This window comes from Mastigoproctus giganteus, chromosome 4 (genome assembly GCF_048544385.1).
Source record: "Mastigoproctus giganteus isolate SK-2022 chromosome 4, ASM4854438v1, whole genome shotgun sequence".
NCBI classification, from domain to species: Eukaryota; Metazoa; Arthropoda; class Arachnida; order Uropygi; family Thelyphonidae; genus Mastigoproctus; species Mastigoproctus giganteus.
In genome coordinates this window covers 30,450,255-30,472,402 of record NC_143578.1, presented here as the reverse complement: position 1 = coordinate 30,472,402, position 22,148 = coordinate 30,450,255, and the positions used below count along the sequence as shown (strand labels likewise).

At 35.5% G+C, this 22,148-nt stretch overlaps 1 protein-coding gene across 1 annotated transcript in view; it reads left to right on the top strand.

The window, feature by feature from the left end:
- Nucleotides 1-11,260, top strand: part of LOC150086516 (metabotropic glycine receptor-like) — an 84,603-nt gene extending 73,343 nt beyond the window's left edge. The window contains exons 8-11 of the mRNA XM_090372614.1: nucleotides 1,953-2,094; nucleotides 3,590-3,695; nucleotides 7,074-7,253; nucleotides 10,711-11,260. Of these exons, the coding sequence (XP_090228740.1) occupies nucleotides 1,953-2,094; nucleotides 3,590-3,695; nucleotides 7,074-7,253; nucleotides 10,711-11,010 (728 nt within the window). The 3' untranslated portion in view covers nucleotides 11,011-11,260. The remainder of the gene's footprint in view (nucleotides 1-1,952; nucleotides 2,095-3,589; nucleotides 3,696-7,073; nucleotides 7,254-10,710) is intronic.
- Nucleotides 11,261-22,148: the final 10,888 nt, after the last annotated feature.

Below are 22,148 nucleotides of genomic sequence, written 5' to 3'. Positions count from 1 at the left end.
TGGACAAGATTTGAACTCGGTTTTTCCCAACCGGCGTGGTGAGGATGGTGATTACACCAACTGTGCTACTCGTTGGACTACAATTACAATCGTCACGGAAAAAAATCGCCATTTTGAATAATTGCTACGCACAAAACAATGACAGGACGAACCAGTCGCCATCTGTAGGCTACAATAATCTATAAAGGCCAGATTGTGTATGTTGTTTGTTGTGTGTGTGTGTGTGTGTGTGTGTGTGTGTGGTGCAAAGTTATGCTATTTTGTTCATCTGGCCACTTAGTCTAGGGCTCCTTTGAACACCACCAACCTCTAGTTACTGTCCACCAGCCAGGGCAGCAGTCGTGGAAGGTAGGAGGGCAAGTCCCTGGTAGCGCTGTTCCCAGAGTGTCTGAGCTTTCTGGAGAGAGCTCCCCCCCCCCCAAAAAAAAACAAACTGATTTTTATTGAAATAGAGAGCAGAGGGGCAGGTTTAGGGCTGGAAGGTGAGGTGTAGAATACATAGGTGAAAATGAAGAACTACCTGAGGGGTCCTCAGGGAGAAGATAGCCCATCCCTCCCCTAGGGGTGAGGTAAAGTTAAAGTGATATGGTCACATTGCCCTATGCTGAAGGTGCAATTTGGCCATCAATAATCTGGTAAAAAACATGTTTGGAGAATGAAATCCCGCACCGGTAAGCAGGTGTCAGTTTTCCAAGTCATATGGATGACGTCACCGGTCCTGAAGTACAGGAGGAGCCCCATCTAAGGGTAGAAAACATTGTGGATTTTGAAAGTGTCAGGGCTGGAATCTTTCACAGGGAAGCCTGATGAAGGATTTCGGCCTCCTTTACACCTATAGACAGGAGTCAGCAGTTCTGTAGGCCAGTATGAAGGTGGCGTCCAGTCCACGGGAAAGAAGACACCCTGGCAAAGTAGGGAAAATGAGAGTCTAGAAGGCAAAATTCCCACTTTTATAACACAGGTATCATTTTGTCATAGATCCTAAGTCATTATATGATGTCAGCAGTCTTCTAGATCCAGAGGCCAGTCCAGGGCAGGAAAGAATCTTGGGCCAGGAGCGGACGCGGTTCTTGTAGATTTAATCCTGCACTTGTCACGACAAGCTGTACAGTGTTTTCCAGGGGTTTTGTGATCTCCTGGCAGATCATTTCACACTTTAGCGATGCTCTGCTGACATCAAGTTATGAATCCCACACTGTTGGCAGTGTCAGCACAGTCCCATATCCAAGTTTTCTGAAGAAACACTCATGTAACACCTGCCTTTGACCAATTAACTCGGGCGAGGGTTAAGAGTTGTGAAAAAGCAATGAGATCGTGTTTTGTGGTGTTGAAGCATAATTTCTGCATATTGCCAGGACTTACCAGTTTGATTCCTTTTTTAAGCTTGTCCATAGTCTCGATGTACTGGACTGAATTCATTGCTGTCCTTTTACCAAAATTTTTGTATAGATATCAGCCAAAGAGTGCCGATAAACAGATACCATAATTTTACCAGTTGATGTTTCAACTTTGACTTCTTTTTTGGACATGTATGAATGGCAAAATTCCTTGGACTGTCTTTTGTCTTCCGGATCACAGTGGTGAATCCAGGATACATCTACAGTCACAATAACGTTTAAAATACATCCTAATAACGTTTTCGGCAGTCAAAAACTCACTAATTGCATTTTATTTGAATTGCATGTTCAAAGAACTCAGTTTAAACCTACTAAACTATTAGCTGCGCCGCCTAGTGTTGCGGGTATAAACTAAGAAGCTGTTATACTCCTTTAATTTTGGTAATGTCTTTCCAGGATGTTAAATTACTTCTCCTTGAGAAATCTGGTCTTTTAAATTGATATGCGCAACTCAAACAATGCTTTCAGAAAACATATTTGGCCCTACAAATTTAATAAAGCATATATATCCATCTCTCTTTGCATTTTAATTTCTTTCTTTTTCTTTTTTTCTAGGAGAACTTCTCTTTCTGGTGCTTGGTGTGTTCCTAACTTACAGGGTCCGAAATGCAAAGTCTGAGTGCTTCAAAGAAAAATGTGCTCTTTCGTGGTCCGTTTACTTTGAGGCACTTGTGTCTCTACTGATGTACACTATCAGGTGAATGAGTTTATTCATACTTTCCGTTTTAATTAAATCATAAAGCTGGCATTGTGCCATACCGGATATGCGCACAAGTTCCTATTAGTTGAGGGATAAATATCTGCATCATAACTTCTTTTATTTTACTATTTAGGGTTACTATTATTTATTTTATTTGTTAAGAAAGATTATCATTGAATCATTAATTGTACAGCAGGTGAACGACATGCTGCTAAAAGGAAATGGAATTCCTTCAACCAGCGCACGGTAACAAAATAATGGCCGAGTTTCAGCTACAATATACGAGAAATAAATAAAAAAAAGAAATAATAATAATTATCGGATTTCCATTAGTTTTATTTTAATAAACTTTGGAATGGCTCTTCAAATCTCTCTAAAAAACCCAAATACGAAATTTCATGAAAATCCATCAGCTGGAAGTCGAATTATTACATGCGGACGGACTGACAAAGAAATTATAATTGTCACATTTCTGTTAGAAAGATGTTAAATGAAATTTGGAGTGATTGGACAGATCTTTCTAAAAGGCCCACATTTAAAATTTTATGAAAATCCGTCCACTGGAAGTCGAGTTGTTACATGCGGACGGACGAACTTGCTGAAGACGAACCTAGATAACTCTTTTTTTTTTTTAACATATCTGCTCTAAATATTAATACTATCAATAAAATGGAAAACTTAAACCATGAATTATGCTTTTGTACATATAAATTTATAAATTTATAATTTTGTTTTAAACATAAGAAATATGTAAAAGGAATTTCTGATTCGGATATGACCATACCAGTATGCACTGTCCTGCAACATTTTTTGGGGAAAGTCTCCCCTGGAAAATGATGGTTAATTCTGGAGCTCAGATGATAGTTTGCTAGATGAAAAACCCAAGTTTCCAGGAGAAAAAACCGTGCTAACCTACCCGAGACCGAGTAACTCAGTCACGTTGTGAAAAAGGCCCATAAAAATTCCTCAAGTCATCGATGGGTTTCGAACTGAGGTTTTTTCCACTCGAAGTTGGGAGGACGATTCTACCAACTGTGCTGCTCACGAGGGCCTTGATGGCAGTATTTTGAACAACTCTTCCATTGTGGTGGTTACTAGAAGAGGCTCTGTGTAACAAAGCTCAATTAAAATTTAAAAATGTGGTGAACTGCCATGTCCAAGTCAGAGCCTAGATCTAAATCCAATGGAATGTCTTTTGCAATGCTTTGGAACAACTTAGTCAGAACAGACATCCTAGTTGAAGCAGAGAACCAGCCACGTCCTTACGGAAGGAAGGGATCAAGGTTCTACTCCCCCACATACCAAAATCTTGTAATAAATGTCTCCTAGAGGGAAACTAATGTCATCAAGCCCATGGCGGATTGACATTAAAAATATCTTTTCTTAGCCCGATGTTTTTTTTTCTAATTTAATATCCTGATTAAATTAAATGATGGAAATATTGTTTGTTAATTAATTAATTAATTAATTTTTATTTTTTATTTTTTTGCAGGCATGTGGTCTGGTTAAACATCGAACCAGACTACATCTACCTCCTCTATTTCTTAAGGTGTCAGTTCACCATCACTATAGTACTATTCCTCATCTTCGGGCCCAAAGTGAGTGTTTCTTGCATCTATTAGTAATATCCGATATTTTGGATTAAATAAATGTTTTCTTTATTTCAATGCAAAACTGCATAATGGAACTCCGAAAGAAAAAATTGCACAATTCAATTTCGAAAAAATAGTTGAATTTTACATAATATGAATCCTTAGGAAAAGTTTTATGATCCAATTCGAACAAAACTACACGTTTCAGCTCCTTCAAAAAATAAGACGACTCCTTCAAAAATTAAATGATCCAACCAAACACTTTAACGAAAAACTTGAATGATTCACCTCCTTCAAAAAACTTGCAGTCAAGTCTGAAAAAGTAGTGGAAATTTACATACCTCAACTCATTAGGAAAATTGCATGATTCAACTCTTATCAAAAAATTAAAAGATACAACTTCTTACGAAAAAAACAATGATTCGACTCAGCATACTAAATATCGTAACAAAAAAATGTGAAATGAAACTCCTTCGGGAAAAATGCATGATTCAGCTACGAAGAACTTGAAGAGATTCACCGATTCGAAACTTGCATGACCTTACTCCGATAAAATTTTGTGATTAAACTCCTTCAAAAAATTAAATGGTTCAAATCCAAAAAAATGAAGTGATCCAACTCCTAATATCGTAACGAAAAAACTGAATGATTCGACTCCCGAAAAATTTGCAATTAATCATTTTTGGGAAAATATCATAGTTCATCCCCGAAAAGCTGAATGATTCAGCCCCTTCAAAAACTTGCATGATTCAAATCCGGAAAAATTGAATGATCCAACTCCTTCGAAAAAATTGCATGACTTAAGAAAACTTTCATGATGGAACTACAAAATTGCATTGTTTAGCTCCTTAAAAATTAAATGGTCAAACTCTTTAGAAAAATATAATTCGACTCTGCATACCAAACATTAACAAAAAACTTGAATGATTGAACTCCTTCAAAAAACTTGAACGATTGAACTCCTTCAAAAAACTTGAACGATTGAACTCCTTCAAAAAACTTGAACGATTGAACTCCTTCAAAAAACTTGCATGATTCAATTCTGAAAAAAAAAATTGAAATTTACATAATTAGGAAAAATTGCATGATTCAACTCCTTCGAAAAATTAAGCGATCCAACTCTAGGAAAAAAAGATTCGATTCAGTACTGAAGATCGTAATGAAAAATTTGAATGATTCGACTCCGCAAAATTTTGCAATTAATCTCTTTCCGGAAAAATGCCGATTCAGCTCCTTTAAAAATGAAGAGATTTTTAAAGGAGCTGAATTGGTGGGGTCGAATCACTTGAATGACCTTACTCCGAAAAAATTTCATGAATCAAATCCTTCAAAAAATTAGATGAATCCTACAAAAACTAATGACCAAACTCCTTAGAAAAATATGATTCGACTCTGCATACCAAACATTAACAGAAAATGATTCAACTCCTTCAAACAACTTACATGATTCAATTTCAATTTCTGAAAAAAATAGTTGAAATTTACATAATTCAACTCATTAGAAAAAATGTATGATTCAACTCCTTCAAAATATTAAATAATCCAATTCTTTAGGAAAAAAAGATTCGACTCAGCATACCAAACATCGTAATGAAATGAATGATTCGACTCCACAAAATTTTCCAATTAAACTCATTTGGAAAAAAAATGCATGATTCGGCTCCTTAAAAATTGAGAGATTTGCTCCTCCAAACACTTGCATGACCTTACTCCAAAAAAGTTTCATGATTCAAGAACGATTCACTTCTTCAAAAATGATTCAACTCCAAAAATTAAATTGTTCAACTTCAAAAAATTAAATGATCCAACTCCACATACCAAGATCGTAATAAAAAAACTGAATAATTCCATTCCAAAAAATATTTTACAAATAAACCCTTTCGGGAAAAATGCATGATTTCTTTGAAAAATTCGAATGATTGAGCTTTGAAAAAATTGAATGATTCAGTTTCTTCAAAAAGCCTTCGTGGGTTTTCGCTGTCCCCCCCACACCGGGTGGAAAAGACCTGAGTTCGAGTCCAGTCGATGATTGAAGGAATTTTTATGGGCCTTTTTCATAGTGTGGCTGAGTTAGCCGGTCTCAGGCGAGGGTAGCATGGTTTTTTCTCCTGGAAACGCGGGTTTTTCGTTTAGCAAACGGAAAATTGACCTCAGAACACGCAATTTAAAGACAATATACACGGAGCAATATGGCCTTAGATGCTGATGCTCCTAAAACCTTACAACAATAACCCTTCAAAAACTTGCATAATCAACTCCTTCTACAAAATTGCATGATTCAACTCCTCCTACAAAATTGCATGATTCAACTCCTTCTAATAGAGTTAGGGAAGGACGTTGCGTGGTTGTTTTCCATGAAGATTAATTACTATATTTAATAACCACTCTTATACCGATGATAAGTATCGATAAGATGCCTGAAACGCCACCTTAAATGTATAGTGGTTTGGGCTATAAGCTTTATAAACTATATTATTAATTTCGTGGTATAAGGTAAACAATTGCAGCCAATTTCAATCCACTACAGGATGGAAGTCTCCTCAACAATTCAGATTGAAGGAAAAGGACCATAATCTGCCACGCTGGTCTAGGGCGGGTTGGCAAATCAACCGTATTTAGCAGTCAGGAGCTTGAACCCCCGTCTACCCAAAGAGCGTGTGCTACTGCAGTCTCGCATTTGACCACTCGGCTACCGAGGCCAGAGTGGTTATTAAATATAGTCATTAATATTCAACTCCTACGAAATTGCATGATTCAGCTCCTTCAACAAAATTGCATGATTCAATGCAACTCCTTCAACAAAATTGCATGATTCAACTCCTTCAACAAAATTGAATGATTCAACTCCTTCGAAAAAATTGCACGATTCTCAAAATGCGAATTTACTTATATAGGTAAATTTACAACTTTTGGGAATCTTAATCTTATATACGAAAAAGTACTCATTATGAATAAATTTAATGTACTTCAACAAGCTTGCAATGTTATTGTGGAAGTAACCTGAGCAACTGGGTGATCTGTGCACGCCGAACGCGAAATTAGCACATCGATTTGAAGTTGGCATAGCAACCAAGAGGAATAAAATAGCAAACATCTGTTCATTAACTTCTTAAACACTTTTTTTAAAGAATGTTTTCGTGTTTAAAAGTAAGAGGTGTAGTTAGAGGAACCCAGCTTCAGGGTAAAACAAAAGAGAAAAAAATCACGGTTTATCGTTTTATTTAAGAGGATGAAGCAAATGAAAATGAGAATTATTTTTACCAATAAATGCTACATTATTTTTCAAAAAAAACTATCAACAACTACTTGGATACATATTTTGATTTTATTGATTCACCCTAGTAGTAAAGTTCAGAATAATTCCACAGTTCTTTTTGGTTTTAGCTTTGGTATCATCATCGTCCTCCGGATCCAATAGAGTATCATCAAGGTCGCCATCTATCCTCTTGTGAGGTACAGGACCATTTACCAGAGACCATGAAACTCCATGATGCCATAACATCAAACGGAGAAGTCGATTTCGCAGAGATTAATTTGAGCGATATGGATCCTGAAGACATAAGGGTAAGCACGTTTTGGTTTGGCAGCAAAGTAGATGCCAAACCAAAATATTTTAGAACTTAAACATTAGGTATATATATACAGGGTGTTCCAAATAAGATGCTCCAGTTTAAATATATTTTATGAACTAGACGTATGCGACATATTAATTAGTCACGAAGAACTTGAGAAATTGCGCTATTTCTGGCTCGGCCATAATTAGGACAGTTTTCTGTAACGGGAGAGTGAACACAGACCATTATCTTAGTGTCCCTGAAGACTTTCCTAATTCAAGGTAGAAAACTGTTCGAAAAAGCACCTGTCCAACAGGAAAGCAGGACTTGATTGCATGTAGAAAATGCAGTTTTCGATATTGCCAACCAACAATTTCACGATGTTGTTCTTTTCAGTCGAATTCTGGCTGATCTGGATGTGGATGGTCCTGGTTACCATATTCTTCAGATGCATCCTTTTGGAACACCTTTGAGCATTAACCATTATAAAGAAAAGTCTAAAGTACACTGTGACATTGAAATTTGCAGCACCCTGAAGGAACCGGAATACAAAGAGGATACTTAAAATAATGATAGCCAAGGAGTTAAGGAACACGATAAAAGTTGTACACGCTAATGTGTGTGTGTGTGTGAACACATTTAATGACACAAAATGATGGTTACAGTGGAGAGATCAATGTGGTGTAAATCTGGCAGTGCAAGATACATTGAGCTAAGCATCTCGGCAGTGAGTCGTACAGGTGTTGAAGGCACTGCGGCGATATTTCTCACCAAGCCTCTTGCACCTGGTTCTGCAAAATATCCGTGGTCTGTGCTGTCTGCGAGTGGTTCTGTAGATGGTGGCTAACATTGGTTCGTTAATGGCACGTGCTCGATGGGGAAGAAATCTGGAGACCTGGCTGGCCAAGAGAGAACGTCCACACAACAAAAACACTCAAAAGTAATGGATTTTAATTTCAGAAGAGGGGATTTTCATAGTTTAAGGCGCTGTAAGACATCTATTAATTAGGCGGATTGCAGGATGCGGCCGAATACATTTTAATTATGGAATACTTTTAAAGCAAAAGTCACAGATGCCATGAATGCATACGTACCAGTAAGAAAACATTGCAGGAGGATGCCGGAATAGATGAATGCGGAGCTGGCTGGTCAAATAGAGCAGAAAAAGATAGCATGGGATAGTTACAGAGTGACGAAAAGTATTGAAGCCTACAACAGGTACAAGTTGATCTGTAAAAGTTGATCTGTAATAGTACCAGTCTGCGCGTGTAGCACAGTGGTATTGTCACCGTCCTACAGACACTGGGTGAAAAGGGCCCAGGTTCGAATCCCGTCGTTGACACGAGGAACTTTAATGGGCTTTTTTCACTCCGTGGCTGAGTTAGTCGGTCTCAGGCGTAGATCGCAAGGTTTTTTTCCTCAGAAACTGGGTTTTTTTTTTTGTCCAGCAAAACAGGCAAATCGACCAGAGAACACACGCAATTTAAAAACATAATACATGCACGGGTATATGTAAGAAATTACGGGTGGCCCTAATATATAATAATTTGAATTTTTTTTTTTTTAATTTGTAATAGTACCACAGATAGAGTTAGGGAGGCCAAGGCTGCGTAACAGAAAACATTGGCTGAGAGCCAAGAATGGGGAAAAGGAATTTTTCATGTATGTGAATACAACGAAGAAGAAAGCTAATCAGATCGGGCCCTTATGCACTGGGTTTGGGAAAGTCATAGATAACCCAGCTGATGTTGCGGATAAATTGAATAGGTACTATGCATAAGTTTTTACTGATGAAACACCCTCCATGCTGAGAAGAGACTGTGCGAGAAGAAACGATCCACGTGAAATTAGTGATTTCGAAATTACAGATGGCCGTTTATTAAAAAAACCTTTGAGCATAAATCCAAGGAGGCCACCAGGGAGTGTATTAAACCATTAAGGTTAATTATGAGGGCATCTTTTGTCTCAGGGGAAATTCCTTTGGATTGGAGAATTGTCAACGTATCATCAATACATAAAGGCGATTCTAAGAGTGCGGTTGGTAACTACAGACCGGTTAATGCCTTAAGTAGCAGGGAAACCTTAGAGGTAATGATTTTTTTTTTTTTTTTTTGGTAGTTGTTGGCGCATCGGCTTCTGTGGCCATAATGCACCTAGTTACTCAACAGCTGGATGTAGAGAACAATTTCAGCATAGTTTATTTGGATTTTAGCAAGGCGTTTGACTGGTTCCTCATGGGAGGTTACTGTATAAGCTGGAACATGTTGGGATTATTTGAAAGATTCTAAGATGCAGGGCAGAAGGTTATGATTAATGGTTGTTCCTCAGATTGATGTCACGCCAGGAGCGGGATTCCCCAATGATCGGTTCTCTGACTAGTTGCTTCTCGTTTTCATAAACAACGTCAACGATGGGATAGAAGCACGAAGTCAAAATTTGCATTTGCAGACGACATAAATATTGGTAGAATCGTTAATGATCAGTGCCAAGCAGTGCTCCTTCAGGATGACTTGAACGGACTTCAAAAATCGTCAGAGAAGTGGCAGCTATGTTTTAATATACTTGGTGGGATCGAATCAAAAACAGAGAAAGAAAAGGACCTGGGAGTTACAATACGGTTAGAAATGAAGTTTTCTGGACAGTCTAAAGAGGCAATCTGAAAGCCCATGGTGTCCTATTGATGATTTATCTAATATTATTCTGTAGAGATAGTGAGGTTACAATCCCATTGTATAAGACAATTGTTAAACCAAATTTTGAAATTGTGTTCAAATATGGAGACTTCATCTAAAAAAAACGCATTGAGCTTCTTAAAAGGATCCAAAGGCGAGGAACTCGAATGCTGAGTTCGGTAAAAGGGCGATCGTATGAGGCAAAAATCCGATTATGTGAGCTACAGAGCTAGGCAACCTGACTTCTCAGAGGTGACCTGATTGAAGTTTATAAGGCTCTGAGGGTTCACAAAATGAATGAAGGTGTAATTTTCACTGTTATAAAGAATTCCAGGATTAGGAAGTTTTCTTTCAACCAGCGAGTCGTTGATTGCTGGAACAAGTTGCCCTCGGAGGCAGTTGATTCTGACAGTTTGAATAAATTCAAAGGTCAACTGGATAAGTAGGGTGTATATAATTTGTATATAACACCCTACTTACACCTGTGTAAGTAGGGTGTATATAATTTGTATTTTCTTATCTACTTTTTTTTTTTTCCCAGACAGCAAAAGTATGTGGCTTCCTTGCACCACATGGCGAATACTATTACTAATTCTATTGCTAAATGCGGTTTGCGGAGGCTTTGATGGACTGGTCTGTGGGACATCGTACTAAAGTACTTCTAGTACATTTGTGCAGTATTCTTGCTTTTGAGGATTTCATACGTTTGATTAGACTGTGAAATAAAAATTTACAGAATTATTATATTTGAAATGAACTTGAGTCACGAAGCATAATTTCTTTTTCTCTCCCTAGGCGGAGCTACGACGAGTCTACACCCAGTTACAGATTCTCCGCAATATCACCATGAGGAAGGGAAACCCGCATATTTCCAGGCGACGAGGGGGTCGAAAAGGAACTCATCGTAGGTTCTCTCTTCAGACGTTCCACCACAGGCACAAGCACTACCACGAACACGAACACGAGACCACAGAAGTGTCGAAGACTCCGGAAGAATCCACTGCCAGCGTAGAGGGCGTTGTACCGGCGGAAACCGCACGCACAGAAGAAAGTGCAAGTACCCCTACCGTCACCTTCAAGGAAGGTCTGAAATGAAGTTAATGGGCTGCTCAACTTTCTGCTCTAGTCAATCACCTTCAAGGAAGGTAAATAACGAATGCACTATGGCGAACGTCGCTCGCAAAATGCCGCAGTGAAAAGACATAAATGCTAGCGTTACTAAAATGTATATATACATGTAACAGAGAATTGGCGTTCCGGGCATCAAACAGCACGCTATGAAATGGATCCGTAGTCCACGAAGGTCCCGGATGGACATGCTGGAGGAGGAGTGGTAGCAAAAAAAAAAAAAAAAAAAAAAGGCACAACTAATTGCCAAGTCGCTCACCGTTACAGATTCTTTAGAGGTGCTATTTTAAGAAAAAAATAAATAAAATAAAGTAAATATGGGTGGGGTTTGATATCTTAGAAGTCAGAATCTATCCTTTTAAGTTTGTTTTTGTTAACTTTTTTTTACAGAAATTTGTTTATCTGGGCAAAATTGATTTATACTTTTTTTTCCCCATTTATATTTTTCTTTCATGGCTGGATGTGGCTGGATCGCGTGACATTCCTAAGCTATCGAGCCTCCATTTTCTCTTTTTTCCTTCTTTTTTTTTTTTTTTTTTTTTAATGGCATAGGACCAACATAGCTGGGGCAAACTTTCCCCATTCGTATACATAGCAGAAACAAAGTTATTGTGCCATAATCGTGATCATTACTGAATATATCACTCTGTCTTTACTAGGATCTCCTTTGACGTTTAAGTACTTCGTTTCTTAGGTTGAGAACATTTCGGAAATATTTTGATAAAAGCTAAGTCGGTCAAGAGACAGGATGGAATTTAACAACTGCAAAAAAATATTGTCGTAATATATTTTTGTTTACGAGAAATGGCAAACGTTTGTGGCCATTTTAAGATTCAAATTTTTCGTATATTTATTTAAATTTCTTTTTTTTTGTTTGTTTTTTGTGTCTGGCCAAAGAATAGATTTATGAGAAAGATTTCTGAACTTTCATTGTAAACGTCTTATGAAAAACTATCACTCGAAAATATTTTTTTAGATCTCAAATAAAGCCCTCAGTATTTCTCGAAATTAGCGTTTTATGTTCTGAAAGGGAAAAAATGGATTAAAATATTTAAATGTCTATCTAAAGTTATAAGGAATATTATATTACAATATTATATGGAATATACAGAATTGTATACATTTTCAGGATGTAGAGGGCGCAACTGAGACAGGATTATTATTTTACAATATTGTACATTTTCGGGACATAGAGGGCGCAACAGAGATCCTGACAATGCAATTAAAATTAATATTAACATATGTAATGTGCAAGATTCGCTCATTTTTATTTTAGATTTAGATTAAATTGATATAATTTAAGAATTTGGATTTCTTTTAAAAATATTGATTTCTAAACATAATAAACAAGCATGACAGCCAAAAGTAGTCTCACAAATAATTTCTATATATTTTTTTAATTATTTAGGTTAATTTGTTGCATTTATATTTTAATATCCGATTGCATTTATTTTAAATATCCGATTTTCTCAACAACAGCTCGATTTAAGATTTCACAAGGATAGTCTATAAAATCATTCACAAGCTTTTGATAACGACTCGAAATTTTTTTATAAAAAATCATTAAATAATAGTTTGTTAATTTTTTATACTTATGAGTGTTTTATTTAGGTAACTCTGTCTCTTAAATTTTCTTACATTCTTCTAGATTGGATACTATATAAGGGCAAGGTTAATTAAGTAACGTCGAAATGGATATGAAGTTAGTGCTGTAAACAAAAACAGAATTCATATTATGGATTGTAAGAGTCAAGCTAAGGAAATGAAGTTTCATTATGGTCCAATAGTGGACCTACACAAACATGCAGTTCGACATCACAAAGGCATCCAATTTTCTTGCAAAATGTATCAGATATGCAATAATTGTAATAAATTATGCAATTAGCTTTCTAGTACTGGATCGAAAATTATATCGATAAACTTATAACTTTGAGAACCAGCCTTTTACAATTTCACCTTCGTGTGGTGGCTTAGTCCTTTGGCATCTTTGGAAAGCTCAGAGTTTGAGTCCCATTTTGGACGGGGGGAATTCTTGACGGATTCTTCACTCGAGTTAGCCTGGAGGAAGGCGTCCCCCCATAAACAATTCATACAATTTAAGAATTTGGAATAAAAAAAAAAAAAAAAACCGCTAACGGTCCTCCAGTTAGTGAACCATAACTGCGCTGAATTATCATCGATTATGTTATTAGCAAAGACGCCTATATTCTTTTGGATACATTTTCATTAAGTTAACATTTATAGATGTATAGATGTATTTTTGTATGATATTTAGCTTGATATATGTACGTGTACTGTATATGTGAAGGGTTGTGTATATACAATAGTAAGATATAGGTTTTGTTTACTTTAAAGATATTTTTATTTTATAAAACCACTTTACGTGCATTAGAAGCCGAGTAATGTATAATTATACTCCGCCTATACATTCTAGTAGTCTTTAGTTGTTGCTAATGTATTTATGGAAGAATCGAAACGGAGAAAAACTTTTTCTCTAAAGTGTTTCTAAGTTTCTATTCCCGAAACTTAGAAACCGCGTTACACTTTTGAGAAGACTGCAAATTGTGTCCTATAACTTCATTTTTCTGATATACACGTAGATATAAACGTACCTACGTATAAAGTACATACGCAATAACTTACCATAAAAGCCCAATTTCTGTGTATCACGCTTGGCACTTGCCAACTGTTTGCAACAACAAGAACTTGGCTGTGACATTGGCTTCTCACAGTATAAATGTGATCAGGATGTGACGTCATAGCATGCGATGTTCGCAGAGTGCTTTGTGGTATGTGCAGCACTGTTTATGGCTTAGTCGAGTGCCCTCGTGGGTAGTAGTTGGTATAATCACCGACCTCCCCACATCGGGTGGAATAGACCTGAGTTCGAATCTAGTAAATGACGCGAGGAATTTTATAGGTCTTTTTCACAACGTGGCTGAGTTAGTCGGTCTCTGGAGAGAGTAGCGTGGTTTTTTTCAGAAAACAGCAAATCGACCACAGAACACATGCAGAGAGACTTATTATATACGGTGATTGATTACGATGGTTGTAAATATAGACTATAGTGATTTTGTTTTGAGTATAGCGCAAATGGAATTTTTTTTTTTTATAATTTCCAAGCAATAGCGACTCTACATAAGTGCATGATGGTTCGTATTCAGTATTATTCAGTGACATAATGAGTTAAGGATTTGCTATCTGTGCCTGAGCGGTCCTTTATTTGAATACCAGTCGCATTGACTTTGTTATGGCAATGTACAAGCCTACGAATTCCATGGAATATATCTTTTATTATTTCGAACTTTGAAATCCTATCATTCTCGATTTCACACCGACTAAATGCAAATATCCAATGAGAATTCCATAAGACTCTCAGGCAAATCTGAAACTCAGGAAACTTTTCACTCAGGAATAATCTTCAGCAGAACTGCTGATCGTGCGGGCTGCCTTGATGGAATAAATAATGCAGTTGATGGAATAAGTAATCCCAGTTTATCAAATGTGTAAATTGATACACAACAGGGCCAGAAAGTGAAATGCCTAAAACAGACCACATGAGAAATACAGATTGAAAAAAATTCCAGGATGGATGGTGGTGGTGGATGCTTCTCACCGAAGTGGGAAATTTGGTTGAAAGAAGGAAATTTAACACCAAGAGATATGAAGTAGGGTGAACTCCTTGTAGAATACAAAAGGCAAAAAAGAATGTTTATTTGAAGCAATAAACCAAATTCGTTACAGCTACTTATATTTGAAAATTGTGAGAGTGTTTAAATTATTTAAGCCAAAAACGTAATACCTAGATAAAATTTTACGTTTTACACGTATGGAAAAACAAGCTTCGATTTACGTTGAACTCCTCAGGAACACATAATGGAATTTGTAATATGTATGTCTTAGCTGCATAGGTGAAGAGAGTTTCTAGTTTTTGGTCCTCACACATAACGCAATCTTCCCTCTTTTGCGTGAGGTCCAGAAATAATTTCCCATTGATATTAAATAAAATTAAAAATTTTAAAAGTTAATTTAAGTTAAACTAAATTGTAATTTAATTTAATGTTATATAAAGTAATTTCTTTAATAAAAATTGTTCATTTACCGTTATATCAGTTTACCGTTATAAAAGGCACAAAAACGGTACCAATATTTTGTAACTGTGATATATTTCTCCATTTCCAATAATTCCATGAACGGTACTAAATAAGGTTATCGCATAGATAAGGAATGTGCTTCTGACATTTATAAATAATTTAATCTATAAATTAAATTTATTTTATTAATTTATAATATAATTTATAAATAAGACGTTCATATCATATGGATGTCTTATTTATAAATAACATAGCAACTTATATAACGCACAATGAAAGATTACTGTGCCGGTGACTCTTTATATTCATAAAATGTAGATTTTTTTACTATTAAATAAACACATGCTTGTGCTCTTTTCAAGAATAGTTTTTATATGATAAGCATATATGTTGTGTACGTTTATTTAAAAAAAAAAAGGAGTTTTTCTAATATATTTTCAAAGAATAATTTTTATTATGAATTTCAAAGTTAAAAAGAAATTCTTAAATTATTTTGATTTTCGATCGTTTATTTATTTATTTTTAAAATCGTGAAATACGGTCATCCTATGGATATTGTTAAAAATTTAGATTTTAGAACATGTTTGCTTTTTCTTAGAACATGTTTGCGATTAACATTTTTTCAGCTCATTTTTGATATTCCTGCTGTTTTTTTTTTTTTTTTTTCTTCAATTTCCAGGCAATTGAAACTGGCGTTATCAAAAGCTTCCTTCAAACTGAATAAGAAATGAATTTAATAGTATAAATCACCTCTAGCCTGCCATGTTCTAATATAACTAAAACAATATAATTCTGTTAATACTCAGAACTGTAAATATCATATCAATGTACTGTCAATATATAATAATAAATATTCATGATAGTTTAAAATTTATTTCAAGTGTAATATACCTCTACTTAAAAATTAGTGTTTTATTTTAAGGTTCATCGACTCCATGCTCGCATTCACAGCTGTGAAATAACATAAAAATTAAATCATTAATGCTGTTAAATTATTAAACAAATTAGACAAATAAGATTTAAAATGGCTGACAGTAATAACCTGACATGATTTCATTAAGCCTAAAATTCGACCATAAAAGAGAATTTCATAATATGCAAAGTATTCGTTTTAAAAGAAAACTACCTTAATACTAAAATTTAGCACTTTTTTTAAAAAATAACAATATTTTTAACTCTACATATATAATTATACTTAGATTACGTGTTTTGATCACATTTTTCACAGCTAATATCGATAACCCATGTCTTCTTCCTCGGATCTTGTTGACTGTACGCCCCCTACCAAATAATTATGAAAAATTATAATTTTGAAAAAAATCAGTAAAAAACATATTCCATCAACTTTATATTTTAAAAAAATAATGATTATTAATAGTCAAATTGTTAAATAATAATTATTAATAGTCAAATTGTTTTCTTTTGTTTTTATGTGAAAGGTTACAAGATATAATATATTTTATATTAATCTTAATTAATATAATTTATATTAAATTATTTAGCTTACAAAAATTGCATATTGTTATATTTAATGTAATGTTCTCGTTTAAAAAATATCAGATTTATTTATTAATAAACAGCTAATAATTAATAGTTAATTACTGAATAAATAACAGATGTTTATAAATAAATAAAAACTACAGTAGTGTTACAGTTAAAAAGGCACTTTTAATACTTGGTGTAGTGGAGTGGTTGGGAGCGAAAGTCCAGAATCCATGCTTTTTGAGTGGACTGTAATTCAAGCCCGCGTGACTGCTAAATACGATTAACGACTGTATTTCTAATTTATTATAAATTCCTCTGATCTGGTGATCGTTTCGTTAGTATAAACAAGAACTTTTTTTTAATTGACATAAGTTAAATTTTAGGGACCGGAATAATTTAAATAAATAATTTAAATCTCCTCTTACCAATCTTCTATATGAGGAGATCTTTTGCGGGAGTACAAACCTTAATTTAATTATTTTTTTTCTTACTAGCAGCTAATGTTACTTATTTATAGCCAGTAGTTAATTTTTTGGTTAGAATAAACTAATTTTTGTGTTATGGTTATGTGTACCGGTATATATATTCCAATAATGCCCTCCAAAGGCACTGGGATTTACGTCTTTATTGTAACAGATAAAGCAGGGCCACAGTTAATGATGGGCAGTGTATCTTCCGATATCATTGCCCAATATTTGTATTAGTAACCACGTGCGTAACTAACGTATGTAGTCACTGGGTTATGTGGTTCTGAGTTAACTAAACGCAGGACCTCGGCCAGCTGTGGGAGTTATTAGTATAAATATTTATTGGTACAATGGTGATGTTAAATAACAACAAAAAGTGTAAAAAGTATAATTACTTGTAATAACCAAATACAAAAGTATTATTATGTAAAGGAAATAGATTCAGTTTAAAGTCGGTGACATATTCTTCGAAGAAAAATGAGGGAGTTTAATGCAGAAATTTCATTATAGAACTATTTTAGTTTTATGGCTGTACATACAAATCTTCCAATAAGGCCCTCCAGGGCCACAGGAATTTACACTTTCGTTGTACTTGCTTATGATAATCGATAAAGCAGTCCCACAGTTAATATTGGGCAATGCATCTTTGAATTTGATTGCTCAATACATGCATTAGTGACCACGTACGTTGGTTAACCCAGGACTGTGGTCGAGCTCTTGGAAGTGTTTCCGATACTTGAATAGTCCAAAATCGACAATACACGCGTCATTAAGAAGCAATGCAAGCTAAGATACAGAGGAATTGCGTGAATATGAGTTATATCTTTTTTAAGGATCAAGAACGAAAACGAAATTGGAAAGTAAGTCGGAATTATTTAAACATCAGAATTTGAAGAAAAATTTTAAAAAAAATAAGAAAAAATGTGACATATAACCAAATGAATATTTCTTTAAATTATGCCCTTTTCTGTGGGAAGTGAAAAGGGAATATTCTTTTAATTCAACCACAGCAGTTTTGAAATCGAAAGTGAGTGATAAGTTCCAAAAAGCAACGAAAGTAGATATATTTATATCTACTTTCAGGTATATTTATAAAAAATATTTAGTATTATTTTCTAATTGTTTAATTTCTAATTTCTTATAAAAATTTAACGCTCCTTCCCGGGTTAAAGAAGACGTTTATAAGCAACGAATGTGCTGTTAATTTTATTTTTAGACGCTTTTTGTACGATAAATGGCGCCTTAAACTGTTGTTGAATTCCATCCTCATTGTCAATTCTATATAGGTGAAATAACTGTCATAATGAAAGAGTAAAATTCAAAGAACAGTCGTAAAATTGTATGCCTGGCTATAAATATATACCTTAGTCGAAAGTGCAGCATCTATATTTTGATTTTGATCCATTTTTTTTAAAAATCCCGCAGAGAGATTCATTTATTAATAACAGTCTGAGATAATTTAAATTACCAAGTCTTTAATGTGTATTTCTCCTGTACATTGAGTTTTTATTAAACGATGCGTCCGCAAGTTAAAGAACGAGTTTGTTCATTTATTAAGAACACTATGAAGCCCACACAAGAACAGAAAATTCAAAAGTTTATCAGGTAAGACGCCATTCGCAAAATAAATAAATGATTTATTTATTTTATAAATAAATTCTTCTATTGTTTGTTTTAATAAATAAGAAAATGTGACTTGGTGTGAGATTCCCAGGAAAACATCCTCTAGAATGGAAAATTACTTCATACTACCATAGGAAAACATCTCCCCATACAAAAGCACTGCTTCCACCTACCCATTTCAGTTAGACCAGGACATCGGAGTAATTCCTCTCCAGTTTTTCATCATACTCTCCATCTACTGTCCACATTGCACAGCAGTGTGAATGGCAGCTCACTGATGAAGATACCTTGACAAATCTCTGAGCAGTGGAGACATTCTGCCAGAACAGCTTATAGGGTTTTGTCAATGGTGTACAGAAACTTTGCTAGCAGGGATAAGGAGGTGATTATCCCTTTGTACAAGGCCATGCTTAGGCCGTATCTTGAATATTGTATATAAGTCCAGAGGCCTCACTTTAGGAAGGATGTAGATCTGCTGGAACGGGTGCAGAGAAAAAAGCAACCAGATTGGCGAAGGGAACAAAAGAAAGGCTTCAGTTCTGCAAATTTCTGGCACCAAGGCACTTGCGGGGTGATCTGATTGAGGTGTGTAAGGCCTTGAATGAATTGAGTAAGCTGAATGCGAATGGCATTCTTCCTCTTCGTGAGACTACACACATGACCAGGCATAAATTTAAGTTGAGGAAGGATGGTTGAAGGATAGATGTTTGGAAGTTTGCCTGCAGCCAGCAAGTGATTGTTGGAATAGGCTTCCATTCTCCCAACAGACACTTCTCCCACTCATATCCTTGGAGGATATGGATGGGAGAAGTGTGTAATTTTTTTTTCTTTTGGCTGATGATATATAAGTTTGTTTTCTTGAATCATTTTCCACTACTACTACTACGGGAAGATAAATACACCTATATAAAAATACCTTGACTTTTTATAGTTTGTTGTTTATAAGCAACACTGATCAGCAAAATAGAATGAGTAGGCAGTTTATTAGGTACACTATTTAACAATAGATCCCTTTAGCTTTTAGAGCAGCTTAGTTTCGGGTGGGTTAAACAAAGTGTCAAAAGCATGCCAAAAAAAAAACCAACTTTATAGCTTTGCCACCCGGTGATAAACTTAAAATTAAATGATTAAGCAGATCTCTACCTGAATTAAATTATATGGAAAAGCAAGGTTCTAACAAAAGAAACAATATGTTTTATTTGGCAACTACCAGTTGAAATCACAAGCGGTGGCTATTGATTACAACTATTGTCATCCTCCGTGATAGCATAGTGGATTTTATCTCTTGTCAGACGTTTGGAGTAGTCCGAGCTCAAATCCTCTAATTATCCAGTTCTCAACGGTGTCTTCAAGTAAGTTAACCCAGATTTTTCAACCTACAAAAAGTGAAAATTGGGCCTTGAACATCCAGATATAATATTCAGACCACAATATGGACTTTGGTGCTAATGAACTGCAAAAATAATAACACTATTATTGGAAAGATAAGCAACTATCTATCGTCTGCGCTTTGCTCCTTGTGGGTAGCACAGTTGGTATAATCACCATCCTCCCCACACCGGGTGGAAAAGACCTGAGTTCGAATCTCGCCAATGAAGCCAAGAATTTTTATGGGTCTTTTTCACAACGTGGTTTAGTCAGTTTCGGAAGAGAGTTGCATGGTTTTTCTCCAGGAAACTCGGGTTTTTCGTCTAGCAAACAGCAAATCGACCACTGAACGCACGCAATTTAGAAACATATTATATACGACGCAATATAGCATAAGTTACTGATGTGCCTAAAACCCCATTACAACAACAACAAAAAAAATCTGCTGCTTTTAAAGCAATTTCAGTCTAATATAGTGGCCTCCAAATCTTTGTCCTCTTTTTTATATAGGGTCCGTCATATTAATCCTGCACATTTGAGAACCAAATATCCTGGCAACCATAAAAATGATTTATGTGGGAATGTATTTGGGAATTAGTGAATATGGATCATAAACATCAGTCGGATAACGTTTTACCAGCAGTTTCTCAATCTTTTAAAATAAAAATGAACATTTGATAAATAACTTGCTCATGACAGGTGAGTTTCACTTTCATCTTCCAAGGTGCGTTAACAAACTCAACTTCCAGTACCGGCCAGTAAATAGAAATCCTCACTCAGCCTCAATTTCACAATGAAGATCTGTGGTGTGTAAGGGCATCGTTTGAAATAATATCTTACTTTTATAGTCTATTTATTATAAATACAATATTTACCATTTATTCTTCTATTTTAAGATGTATTTGATCATTATGGTGGACCTTAAACAACAGGGGGCGCCCCTCCAATAGTAATAAAGATTTTTGTTCACAGATAGAACAGTCACTTGCCAATTATTACAAAAACTATATTTTTACGACTCTCTTTTTCATCAATTCTTGCATGAATTCATCAATTGCCATTCGTGGTAACACAGTGGATATTAATGAGCGCTCTTTCACACCTTGTGGAAAATGGCTGGATTCGTCTACAGAAGAATTTTTATGGGCCTTTTCTAAAACAGTGGTCAACCTGGTTATTCTCGGGAGAAGGTTGCTGATTTTTCTCTCTGGAAGATCCAGAAAAACAGGTAGACCAACCACATACACGATCTCACGATATAATATGCTAACGCCTCTTGGTGTAACAACCTTGATCCAAATAAATTAAAGCAAAGAGCCATAGATGGGTATGGAACCCGTTTTCAATTCAATTTGCAGAAATATGGTGAGGCAGGAGGACTTCATTAGCATGTTTTACTAAAATTCGTACTAAAGAAACTAGGTACAAACGTTCAAAGAGTGTTGACTTGAGAGAGAGAGAACATTGAAATTTTCTGTTTTTGAATTTTATATCGCATCAATAGCACAGGCCTCATTGCAAAACCTGCTGCTTTCAAAACGCTGAGTTTGAAACCTGCTGCTTTCAAACTCAGCCACGTGGTGAGAAAGACCCATAAAAATTCCTGGCATCATTGACGGGATTCTAACTCAGGTCTTCTCCACCCAGTGTGGGAAGAACGGTAATTATATCGTGTCCCACCCTCGAATTTAAAAATTTCTGGCATAACTAATAAAATTTTATATTCTGACTGAAAATATATAAGCTTATGTAGTACACTGAAAGGACAGAATTCATGGTTTCTGGTGTCTGATACCTGGTTTCTGGGCAACGCGATGCTGTCACCCCTCTCGCTAATGGACGAACCCACTACTTGGCAGATATATAGGTACACTGCATCACCGCATCCACGTAAACGGTAATTCGATGTCAGTATGGATATACGTCGTGAGTTAACAGACTTTGAATGAGGGATGATAGTGGGTACCAGAAGCATGGGTCACTCTATCGCGGAGGTGGTATTGTGTATAGTGTGTTTAGGGTATAACGGCACCAGGGGTTCCCCCATCTCCGCGTAGTTTACATTGTC